The sequence below is a fragment of the Labrus bergylta genome, chromosome 9 (genome assembly GCF_963930695.1).
Source record: "Labrus bergylta chromosome 9, fLabBer1.1, whole genome shotgun sequence".
In the NCBI taxonomy this organism is placed as follows: Eukaryota; Metazoa; Chordata; class Actinopteri; order Labriformes; family Labridae; genus Labrus; species Labrus bergylta.
This window is the reverse complement of record NC_089203.1, coordinates 16,569,809-16,582,549: the sequence shown is the minus strand read 5'-3', so window position 1 is coordinate 16,582,549 and position 12,741 is coordinate 16,569,809. Positions and strand designations below refer to the sequence as shown.

Below are 12,741 nucleotides of genomic sequence, written 5' to 3'. Positions count from 1 at the left end.
CTCAGCTTCCAGCTGCTGTTCAGTGCTCATTTTTCTATTTGGTCCTGTCATCAGCCTCTTCATTACACTTCATTGGTTTAAATTAACACTTTTGTTTTCCAAAACACATCGCAAAGTAATGCCACTGTCTCCCTCTGTGAGAGGGACAGTCGGACTTGATTGATGCCCGTTTTTTGGCAAAATATGGGCAAACAGTTTGACAAACGAACAACAATAATTACAATATAATGATTAAAATATCTGCTTATAGTCTGATATAATGTTGGTTGTGCTGTTGTTAGATTGTTGGTTGGATAACTAAGGAGACAATAGTTTGACTAAGAAAGTGCAGCTGGTCTGTTTGGAATCGCTATCCATGGTGCTGAAGTTCACCCACTCAACTGTGAAGGAGAAAAAGTAAACTTAAACTCACAACACATGTTTAGTTTTGGTAATTTTATTGATTTTGAAGCATAGACATGTTAATTAGATCATTGTTGAGAATAATGACTAAGCAGGGAATCTCAAAGAAAATAAATACGCATTTTCCCCAGCTACATTTCATTTGTATTGTCACTTTGAGGTTTTAACGATTTAGCTTCTTGTGAATATTTGTCTTGATGTTAGTTCTAGTTTCATGATGTGTCGAAGAGAGACAGAAACCTAAAGATACAAGAATGTTCGGGTAAGGTAGCTATAGCACATACTTCCCCTGATAATATACTGCACAAGGCTTTGCTTCTGTTGTGATATCGAAAGATGGATTTTCTCAGCAAAGTATACAACTTATTTTATCCACCTGGTGTCACTGTAACATCAATAAGGCCATAAAAGGCTTAGTCCCTCCCCTAAAAAAAAAAGCTTTTGTTCGGTTCTTCAGAGGAGAGGACACATTTGATTGAGCATGCGAGTGGAACAACACCGTTATTAGGATTTCACGATGCTAAGCGGGTCGGATATGTCAGTCTGATTTGTTGCAGGAAAAGGATCCTTTGAGTGTTTCAGTTCTTGGTTGACGATGGGGAACGAAAGAAGATCTCGATCAAGCTACCGATGTTGCTTTGCCTTTCTTTTTTCCGTACTGCTGACCTTTGGAAAACAGGCTTTGGCTGAATTGAGGTACTCGATTCCAGAGGAGATGAAAGAAGGAACCCTTGTTGGAAACGTTGCCAAAGATCTAGGTCTGGACAAATCCTCGTTGATTGATCGGCGGTTTCGTGTTGTGTCTGCATCTGAGAATACTTTTTTCGAGGTTAACCCGGACAATGGAGCCTTACATATCAGTAGGAAAATAGACAGAGAGGAGCTGTGCGAGGGAAGTGGTGCATGTTTTATGGAGCTGAAAATCGTTGCTGAAAACCCGTTGGAAATTCACTATGTAGTTGTTGAAATTACTGATGTAAATGATCACTCCCCCAGATTTACTGAAGCAGAACAGAGATTTGAAATAGCAGAACATGCATCTGCAGGATCGCGATACGAACTGCATGCGGCCCATGACCCTGATGCTGGAATTAACTCAATACGCACATACACAATAACGTCGAATGATCACTTTGAAATAGAAATAAGTCAAAGCGATGAGGACAAAATGCCATTTTTAGTGCTGAAGAAACCTTTAGACAGAGAACAAAAGAAAGAACACTTGCTAATTGTAACAGCTGTTGATGGGGGTAAACCTCAAAGATCAGGGACTTTAAATGTTTCTATCGTTGTTCTAGATAGCAATGATAACCGTCCAATGTTTAGTCAAGATACATATCAGATAGAAATATATGAAAATACACCTGTTGGCACTAGTGTAACAAGAGTACAGGCAGTTGATCCAGATGAAGGGGCGAATGGGGAGATAGAGTACAGACTCAGTAAAACATTAGCACGAAAAGTTTACGAGATCTTTGAATTGGATAGTTTAAGTGGACAACTACATTTGAAAGGAACTTTGGATTTTGAGGAAACAGAGATTTACAAATTAGATGTTCAGGCGTCTGACAAAGGGACACCGCCGTTAACAAGCCGGTGTAGAGTTGTTGTGAAGATTAAAGACGTCAATGATAATCCACCACGAATAGAAGTCACTTCCCTTTCGAAGACTGTGACTGAAGATTCAAAACCTGGAACAATTGTTGCACTTATAAGCGTGATGGATAAAGACTCTGGTATTAATGGTAAAATCCTCACAACCATTAACAACGACGTGCCTTTTGAACTACAACCTTCATACAAGGAAAATACTTACTCTGTTGTCACCAAGGGACTCTTAGATCGAGAGCAGGTATCATATTTTGAAATAACAATAAAAGCCACTGATTGTGGTGACCCTCCCTTATCTTCTTTTAAAACGCTCAGTATTCAGATATCAGATGTGAATGACAACAGTCCACACTTTGAACAAAACCCTTTACAGTTTTATCTGGTAGAAAATAACGTTGCTGGAGCTTCAATATTCTCTGTGAGCGCAACAGACAATGACATAAATGACAATGCAGCTATTTCATATCAAATTGTGAGGGTAGGAAGTCAAAATGACGTCTTGTCTTTTCTCAATATAAACTCTGAAAACGGACACATAACTGCGCTGAAAAGTTTCGACTTTGAAACAGTGAAAACGTTCCAGTTCCAAGTTGTGGCCACAGATTCTGGAACTCCGTCACTAAGCAGCAACGTCACAGTGAACGTGTTCATTCTGGATCAGAACGACAACGCTCCAGTCATCCTGTATCCAGTCAGCTCCAACGGTTCTGCTGAAGGTGTGGAGGAGATTCCCCGCAATGTGAACGCAGCACACTTGGTGACTAAAGTCAGAGCCTATGACGCTGATATAGGATATAACGGCTGGTTACTGTTTTCACTGCAGGAAGTGACTGAGCACAGTCTCTTTGCTTTGGACCGCTATACAGGACAGATCAGAACACTTCGCTCATTCACAGAGACAGACGAGGCTGAGCAGAAACTGGTCATACTGGTCAAAGACAATGGCAACGTTTCCCTCTCAGCAACAGCTACTGTCATTGTCAAAGTTGTGGAGCCCAAAGAGGCTTTTGCTGCTTCTGATGTTAAAAGTGCAACAAACGATGATGAGGAGAGTAATGTCATTTTTTATCTCATGATAACTTTGGCCTCAGTTTCAGCACTTTTTCTCATCAGCATCATCGTGCTCATTGCAATGCAGTGCTCCAAATCCACAGACTACACTTCCAAATACCTACAAGAGGCTAATTATGACGGGACACTGTGTCACAGCATCCAGTACAGATCTGGAGACAAACGCTACATGTTAGTGGGACCCAGAATGAGTATAGGATCTACTATAGTCCCGGGGAGCCATGCCAACACACTAGTGCTCCCTGACAGGAGGAGAACTTCTACTGAGGTAAGACTTGGTACCTAACAAAGATGCTGTTTTCTGCTCTGTCAATCACATTTTTGGGGGTTTTAGGATGTATGGTCTTATTCACCTGGTAGTTACGATTATTTTAGACAGACGCTTTAGTATCTGCTCTTTTTAATAGAACATTTTAAGTGTGTCACCTTAAAATAATGTTTGCCTCATCCTTTATCTGTGTGCAAAAGTTGCTTCAATAGATACAAAACGTTCTCTGTTCTCATCCAGAGTCTTCATTGTATTTATCCAAACTCTTGCTATGTCGTTATGAACACCTGATGTGTTTTTATATGGCATTCAGATAACAAAAAAAGACCTATTCCTCACAGTGAGAGAAGTTTATCCCATATCAGCCTGTTGTTGGGGAAACTTGGGCAATGAGTATTTAACAAAGGCCACCAATTTTTTTCCATAAAATAACAATTAATACCTGCCTTGTCTTAAATCCACTGAATTTTTTCCTGGCAATATTCGTCACTCTACTAGGCATGTAAAACAAATATTGACAAAAAGGCTGCTGTAGTGCTAGGAATGGGTATACATGTCATTTATCATATGCTGAGGTATTTATGGATATATTTATGTTGCTGATTTATTGTTTGAAAGGAATATTAGCACCAATAATATTGGGATTAAATTAAATGAATTCACACTCAGTCTAATAAGCAGATGGATAATGTATGATCTTGTTGGTTGCATTCATCAGCGTTGTGCAAAAGGCATAGTCGCCGTTAGGCATAGTTAACCGGGGCGAGAAATGATGTGGTTGAGAGAGATAGGGGGGAAGCTGGTCTGTTTGGGATCAGTCTCCATGGTGCTGAAGTGCACTGGCAGACATGAAGCAGGCTGAAGCCTACATAATTTCGTTATTAATGGTGTCGTTTTTGTAATTTCGTTCATAATGCAACTTCAAAGTTATCGCTTTCTATCTTTGCCCATCATCACATTTCACCAATATAAACGATATTTCTAGCTGTAGCAAAGAGAAAATGTAACATGACCATAGGAATGTCAGAGTCCTATATCTAACTTTAAGCATTTGTATAATGTCGGTGTTTTTAATAGCGTACTTAATCCCCTCGTCTTTTGTGATATCGTCAGGTGTGATTTCTGATTTAGGTGTACATATTTGTAATGCATTTTCAGGACTTTTAATCATCTTATATATAGTCCACTCGGTGTCACTGTTACACCAATAGGTCCATCGCAGATTGTGTCCCTCCCCTTATAAAGCTTTTGTTCGCTTCTTCACAGCAGAGGATACATTTGACTTGAGTATGCGAGTCGAATGAAATCGCTTGGTTGAGATTTATATAAATACTATGCTAGACGGTTCGGATAAACGAATTTAAGTTGTTGCAGAGACGCGATCTTTTGTGTTAAAATAGCGCTGGATCACGATGGGGAGACAAAGGCGATCTAAATCACAGAGCTACGTTTGGTTTATCTTTCATTTTTTATTATTGCTGATCTATGGAAAGCAGGCTTTGGCTGAATTGAGGTACTCTATACCAGAGGAGATGAAAGAAGGAACCCTTGTTGGAAATGTTGCAAAGGATCTTGGTTTGGACAAAGCATCGTTAGTCGATCGACGTTTCCGTGTTGTTTCTGGATCTAAGGACGCGTTTTTCGAGGTTAACCCGGACAATGGAGCCTTACAGATCAGTAAGAAAATCGACAGAGAGGAGCTGTGTCACGGACATGGTCCATGCGTGATGGAACTAAAAATCCTTGTCGAAAATCCGTTAGAAATGCACCATATTGTTGTTGAAGTTACTGACGTTAATGACCATTCTCCTAGTTTTCCTGAAAATAAACAAACATTTGAAATAGCAGAACATTCATCCCCGGGAATTCGATTCCAGCTACACGCTGCTCGTGATCCCGATGCTGGGAGTAACTCTATTCGTACATATACTTTAACACAAAACGATCACTTCGAAATAGAAATAAGTCAAAGCGATGAGGAAAAAATGCCATTTTTAGTGCTGAAGAAATCTTTAGACAGAGAACAAAAGAAAGAACACTTGCTAATTGTAACAGCTGTTGATGGAGGTAAACCTCAAAGATCAGGAACTTCAAATGTTTCTATCATTGTTCTAGACAGTAATGATAACCGTCCAATCTTCAGTCAGGATACTTATCAATTAGAAATAAATGAAAATACACCTGTTGGCACTACTGTAACAAGAGTGAATGCAATTGATCCAGATGAAGGGGCCAATGGGGAAATAGAGTACAGACTCAGTAAAACATTAGCACGAAAAGCTTACGAGATCTTTGAACTGGACGGTGCAAGTGGACAATTAAAATTAAAAGGAGAGTTGGATTTTGAGGAAACAGAGAATTATAAACTGGATGTTGAGGCGTCGGACAAAGGAACACCTCCATTAATTGGAAGATGTAGAGTCATTATTAAAATAAAAGACATCAATGATAATCCACCTGAAATAGAAGTCACATCACTGTCAAATACAGTGTCTGAAGATTCAAAACCTGGAACAGTTATTTCTCTTCTGAGTGTGACGGATAAAGACTCCGGAGTCAATGGAAAAATAATTTCAAAGATAAACAACGACGTACCTTTTGACTTAAAACCTTCTTATAAGGAGAACATATATTCAGTTGTCACCAAGGGACTCCTAGATCGAGAGCAGGTGTCATATTTTGAAATAACAATAAAAGCCACTGATTGTGGTGACCCTCCCTTATCTTCTTTTAAAACGCTCAGTATTCAGATATCAGATGTAAATGACAACAGTCCGATTTTTCAACTAAACCCTTTACAGTTTTATCTGGTAGAAAATAACGTCGCTGGAGCTTCAATATTCTCTGTGAGCGCAACAGATGAAGACATAAATGAAAATGCAGCTATTTCATATCATATTGTGAGAGAGGGAAGTCAAAATGGTATGACATCTTTTATTAATGTAAACTCTGAAAACGGACACATAACCGCGCTGAAAAGTTTCGACTTTGAAACAGTGAAAACGTTCCAGTTCCAAGTTGTGGCCACAGATTCTGGAACTCCGTCACTAAGCAGCAACGTCACAGTGAACGTGTTCATTCTGGATCAGAACGACAACGCTCCAGTCATCCTGTATCCAGTCAGCTCCAACGGTTCTGCTGAAGGTGTGGAGGAGATTCCCCGCAATGTGAACGCAGCACACTTGGTGACTAAAGTCAGAGCCTATGACGCTGATATAGGATATAACGGCTGGTTACTGTTTTCACTGCAGGAAGTGACTGAGCACAGTCTCTTTGCTTTGGACCGCTATACAGGACAGATCAGAACACTTCGCTCATTCACAGAGACAGACGAGGCTGAGCAGAAACTGGTCATACTGGTCAAAGACAATGGAAACGTTTCCCTCTCTGCAACAGCTACTGTCATTGTCAAAGTTGTGGAGCCCAAAGAGGCTTTTGCTGCTTCTGATGTTAAAAGTGCAACAAACGATGATGAGGAGAGTAATGTGACTTTTTATCTCATGATAACTTTGGCCTCAGTTTCAGCACTTTTTCTCATCAGCATCATCGTGCTCATTGCAATGCAGTGCTCCAAATCCACAGACTACACTTCTAAATATCTACAAGAGACTAATTATGACGGGACACTGTGTCACAGCATCCAGTACAGATCTGGAGAGAAACGCTACATGTTAGTGGGACCCAGAATGAGTATAGGATCTACTATAGTGCCGGGCAGCCATGCCAACACACTAGTGCTCCCTGACAGGAGGAGGACATCTACTGAGGTAGGAAATATCAAAACTATTTTTCAACCTCAAATACGTCTTTAGTCTCGTTCCTACCTCATGTGATGCGTATCTATAAGTTGTTGGAAAGGTTTGTGTTGTAATTAAACTTGGTTGAAAAAAAGAAACCTGGTGGAAGTGGAAATGCATTTACTGAATACAGGAGGAGAACATCTACTGAGATAGGACTGAAATATGTAGCAAATGCGGTTTTTTTTTTGTCTGCATGTGTATCACATCATCTGTGTTTCAAGGCTTTGAGGGCATAGTGGACGGTTGTGGGTTAGCTATTCATCGCTATCCATGGTGCTGAAATGCACCAACTTACCATTTTCAAGCAGGGTTATGAACTAGGGTAAATGACCAGTGACTGAGTGATATTTTTAAGTTACACTTTATTTATACTGCTACTTTGAAGTATCAGGTATTAAAAAAAAACCCTCCTTATTCCTTTAATATAATGCATTTATTCATGATGTATTAGTACCAAGGAGCCTAGTTTTCACATTTATTCATTTATTTATTTACACAAGATGGAAAGATTGACTAAATCGTGACTGTTTCCCTTTTGCTACCCTTTGGATAAGTTGACTGTAGTTAACTGCAGTACATCAGTACGATGAAACAATATTGACAACACAAATAAAACTAAAAGAAATAGATGTATAGGTCACTATTTCCCAAACTACACAACGAGCATAATAGCTCTTATGGTGCTACCAAAGAGTGCTGCTTAGTTACCCTGATCCACAACCAGACACCTGATTGGTTCTCTTTTTTATCAGTCATAAGAACATTATACACTCTCTCGTTGCCTCTTACAAGTGTGTTCGTCGAGTATTTTCATGTTTTATAGTATCAGTGATTAACTTGGTAAAACATCTCAGTTTAAATAATTAACCGTGGGCTCTGTTTCAAAAGTTGTTTAGCCGTTTTCACAAAGTAACGACGGGAGTAGAGGGCGTCGGACACAAACCATTAAAGGGTCACAATTCATCTCCGTTTCCTTGGCGCTCAATAAACGTAATGTATCGTTTTATTTAGCACCACCTGCCTTACTAATTGTAGTGTAATGTGGTGCAAGAGATAATGTCTCCAAGTACAGTTTATTCAATGTATATACACGGCTATCATTGCCTCACCTCTGCCTTATGAGGGGGACTATGTGTGTCCGTTTTTCATCATTGTTTTAAAAGATGATTCTTGGTGCTTGGTCGATCATTCAATACAATTTTTCTAAGGTATAAAATAGAGCATTGCAATCTGACTCTTGATCAGTGGGTGTCAGTATAATAACAACTAATCCTTCAACATGCTTTCGTCATAGCCGCTGGACCCATCCCCTTCATCTGTAACCATTACGGACAGGACACTTTGCGTGGAAACAGCGTGAATTCACAATCAAGCTTTAAAAAAATCAAATTCTCTGTTTGAAAACGTTTGGATTATGGCAACGAAGGCGACGGATGGATTTTACTTTGGTTCATGGGCATAGCTCTTTTTAAATGTTTGGAATTTAAACATTTCGTTTTCACATCATGGAACAAAGACGCCAGACACAGAGGGAGCGAGGGAGGTTGGTTGCCTACATCATTGTTTTAGTTACATTTTGGAGCACAGCCTCAGGACAATTCCGATATTCTATTTCTGAGGAAGTAATCGAGGGGACTGTGGTTGGAAATGTCGCTAAAGATTTAGGTCTTGATCGGGCCACACTAAAAGAAAGGGGATACCGTATTGTATACGGCACGACAGAGCCTCCTTTTCGAGTAAATCAAGACAACGGTATCTTATATGTAAACGGAAAGATTGACAGAGAAGAAATCTGCGACCGAAGCAAGGTTTGTGTAATCGACTTAAAAACTGTGCTTGAAAATCCATTGGAGGTCCACTATGTGGCAGTGGAGGTTCTGGATGTGAACGACCACTCTCCGAGATTCACTGAAAATGAAAAAAGGTTGGAAATTTCTGAATCTGCCTTACCAGGAGCAAGATTCCAGTTAAAGGGTGCGCGTGATGCTGATAATGGCTTACTCTCTGTTCAGCAGTATAGGTTAAGTAATAATGAGCACTTTCGTTTGGAAGTTAAAGACCGTGGCGAGGACCGTAAAACTCCGAGTTTATTACTTCAAAAGCCGCTTGACAGAGAATCTGCCAAGACCCATGTGTTACTTCTGACGGCCATTGATGGAGGTAAACCTCCGAGGTCTGGAAACATGACTATAATTGTTGATGTACTGGATGTCAATGATAACCCCCCACTGTTCACCCAGGAGGTCTATACCGTGCAGCTGAAAGAAAACTCTCCTCTTGGTACAACTGTTATTCAAGTAAATGCAACCGATTTAGATGAAGGTCCAAATGGTGAAGTTGTATATTCATTTGGCAATGACGTGGACGCACGTGCACGTTCACGTTTTGATTTAAATTCGATTACTGGAGTAATTACTGTGGCAGACGAAATAGATTTTGAAGACTGTAGCAGATACGAAATAGATATCCAGGCATCCGACAGAGCTGAACATCCACTATCTACGGACAAAAGCGTTGTTATACATATTATCGACGTGAACGATAATGCACCTGAGATTGAAGTGACATCTTTTTCACGTGCCCTCCCAGAAGATTCAAAACCAGGAACCACCGTGGCATTGATATATGTTAAAGATTCGGACTCTGGTCTCAACGGAAAAGTTATGTGTTATCTAAGCCAAGATCTTCCTTTTACGCTTACTCCATCTTTACAAAGTAACATGTATTCTCTAGTAACAAAAGCACTTTTGGATAGAGAACAGCAGGCCCAATATACTGTAACAATTATAAGCAAAGACGCAGGAGAACCATCCCTATCATCGGATAAAACTATAACCATTGATGTGTCAGATAAAAATGATAACAGCCCGGTGTTTTCGCAGAACCCATATACTTTCTACATAACAGAGAATAACAACCCGGGATCGTCTATCTTAGCAGTAACAGCCCGTGATAACGACGAGGGCAGTAATGCTCTTATCTCATATCATATATTACGGTTAAGGGACGGAGAGCAAACGCTGGCCTCGTTTCTGAACGTAAACAGTGAAAATGGAGACATCACTGCATTGAAAAGTTTCGACTTTGAAACAGTGAAAACGTTCCAGTTCCAAGTTGTGGCCACAGATTCTGGAACTCCGTCACTAAGCAGCAATGTCACAGTGAACGTGTTCATTCTGGATCAGAACGACAACGCTCCAGTCATCCTGTATCCAGTCAGCTCCAACGGTTCTGCTGAAGGTGTGGAGGAGATTCCCCGCAATGTGAACGCAGCACACTTGGTGACTAAAGTCAGAGCCTATGACGCTGATATAGGATATAACGGCTGGTTACTGTTTTCACTGCAGGAAGTGACTGAGCACAGTCTCTTTGCTTTGGACCGCTATACAGGACAGATCAGAACACTTCGCTCATTCACAGAGACAGACGAGGCTGAGCAGAAACTGGTCATACTGGTCAAAGACAATGGCAACGTTTCCCTCTCAGCAACAGCTACTGTCATTGTCAAAGTTGTGGAGCCCAAAGAGGCTTTTGCTGCTTCTGATGTTAAAAGTGCAACAAACGATGATGAGGAGAGTAATGTGACTTTTTATCTCATGATAACTTTGGCCTCAGTTTCAGCACTTTTTCTCATCAGCATCATCGTGCTCATTGCAATGCAGTGCTCCAAATCCACAGACTACACTTCCAAATACCTACAAGAGGCTAATTATGACGGGACACTGTGTCACAGCATCCAGTACAGATCTGGAGACAAACGCTACATGTTAGTGGGACCCAGAATGAGTATAGGATCTACTATAGTCCCGGGCAGCCATGCCAACACACTAGTGCTCCCTGACAGGAGGAGGACATCTACTGAGGTAAGAGAATTGTGTTGATGTTTTGGCTGTCCTAATCCTTGAATATTTATCGCTTTGTATAAAAAAAGTTCGATAAACCTGTCAGTGAAAAAAAAAACACACTTTATCGCTGACTCTCCATCTAAGAGATATAAAGTAAAACACCGCCCCCGTTTCTTTTAATAAGCACAACTGTTGCCTACTTTTATACAGTTTGACTGTAAACTGCATTTATGAAAAGTGAGCCCTTTCGTTTTCATCACTATGGATTTCATTTTAGATTATGTTCTTAAGCATATTGTTATTTTAAATGTTCTTTATGCAAGAGCAATTCCTCCCAGTGGCTCTATATTTTTGGCTGAAATTTGTCTGGAAAGCTCTAGGTTTAAACATCGGCTTAATATTTCCAATGTGGGGATGTCGTGCCTCTGAACATGTTTAGTCTCTCTTAGATACCAAATGTTTACAAAGGTCCGTAAGACTAGCACATATCAGATTCAACGCTTGGTGTCAGTGTTGTTTAGTGATTCTGTGCGTCACTTTACATCCTGAGCTTTATTTCGACGGAGCCCTTGCAGTTTATCACACAACATCCTTGAGCGTAAGACCGCAAATAGCATCAACGACTGTTGTTGTTCAATAGCGTTTTAAAGGACATTACTTGGAAACATGACGCATTCACAAAGAGCAATATTTTAACGGAGCAGACACTGGACGGTTTTTTTTTTATCGGCTTCAAGTCATGGAACAAAGGGGATGCACCGCACGGAGGGAGCGACAGCGGTGGATTGCCGTCTTGGTGGTTTTGGTTGTTCTATGGACCGGAGTCTCTGCACAGATCAGATATTCGATATCTGAAGAGGTTCCGGATGGATCCGTCGTTGGGAATATAGCTAAGGATCTGGGACTAGATAAGGCTGCTCTCAAAGACAGAGGATATCGCATTGTAGCAGGATCAACTGAACCCCTGTTTCAGGTGAATCAAAATGATGGTATTTTGTATGTGAAAAGAAGAATAGACAGGGAGGAGGTGTGCGACCGAAGCAGCCCATGTTTGATCAATCTGAAAACAGTGCTAGAAAACCCACTAGAGATCCACTACGTTGGAGTGGAAATACTAGATATTAACGACCACTCGCCTGTATTTCCAGAGAAAGAGAAAAGGCTCGAGATTTCTGAGTCGGCCTTACCAGGAGCGAGATTTCAACTACAGGCTGCCCGCGACTCCGATGTAGGCCAGTTCTCCATCCAGCAATATAAACTCAGCCATACTGACTATTTTAGGTTAGAAGTGAAGGACAGAGGCGAGGACCGTAAAGTTCCATTTTTAGTTGTGCAGAAGCAGCTCGATAGAGAAACAGCCGGGAGACATAAGCTGCGCCTGACCGCAGTTGATGGAGGTAAACCGGCTAAATCTGGCGCTATAGAAATAACAGTGGACGTACTAGATGTTAATGACAACTCCCCGGTGTTTACCAAAGAGTTATACTCTGCCACACTTAGAGAAAACGTCCCCATTGGCACTGTAGTGATTCAGGTAAATGCAACAGATTTGGACCAGGGTGCAAATGGCGAAATCATATATTCATTTGGTAAGGAAGTTGATCCAAAATTAATGACGTTGTTTAGTGTAGACACAAACACAGGTGAAATCAAAGTAATGGATCATATAGATTTCGAGAAAAGTAAAAGTTACGAGATTGACATTCAGGCATCTGATAAGGGACCAGTTCCGTTAACAACTGAC

At 40.6% G+C, this 12,741-nt stretch overlaps 4 protein-coding genes across 9 annotated transcripts in view; all 4 read left to right on the top strand.

The window, feature by feature from the left end:
- Positions 1-12,741, top strand: part of LOC109990510 (protocadherin alpha-C2) — a 196,522-nt gene that overhangs the window by 26,392 nt on the left and 157,389 nt on the right. The gene's annotated exons all lie outside the window — the stretch shown is intronic.
- Positions 106-3,579, top strand: LOC109990472 (protocadherin alpha-8-like). The gene has a single exon (XM_020642615.2). The coding sequence runs from the start codon at positions 998-1,000 to the stop codon at positions 3,368-3,370; it is 2,373 nt and encodes a 790-aa protein (XP_020498271.2). The 5' UTR covers positions 106-997; the 3' UTR covers positions 3,371-3,579.
- On the top strand, positions 4,341-7,333 carry LOC109990473 (protocadherin alpha-3-like). The gene has a single exon (XM_020642616.3). It carries the CDS (start codon positions 4,765-4,767, stop codon positions 7,162-7,164), a length of 2,400 nt encoding a protein of 799 aa, XP_020498272.3. The 5' UTR covers positions 4,341-4,764; the 3' UTR covers positions 7,165-7,333.
- Positions 7,989-11,724, top strand: LOC109990474 (protocadherin alpha-3-like). The gene has a single exon (XM_020642617.3). The coding sequence runs from the start codon at positions 8,658-8,660 to the stop codon at positions 11,031-11,033; it is 2,376 nt and encodes a 791-aa protein (XP_020498273.2). The 5' UTR covers positions 7,989-8,657; the 3' UTR covers positions 11,034-11,724.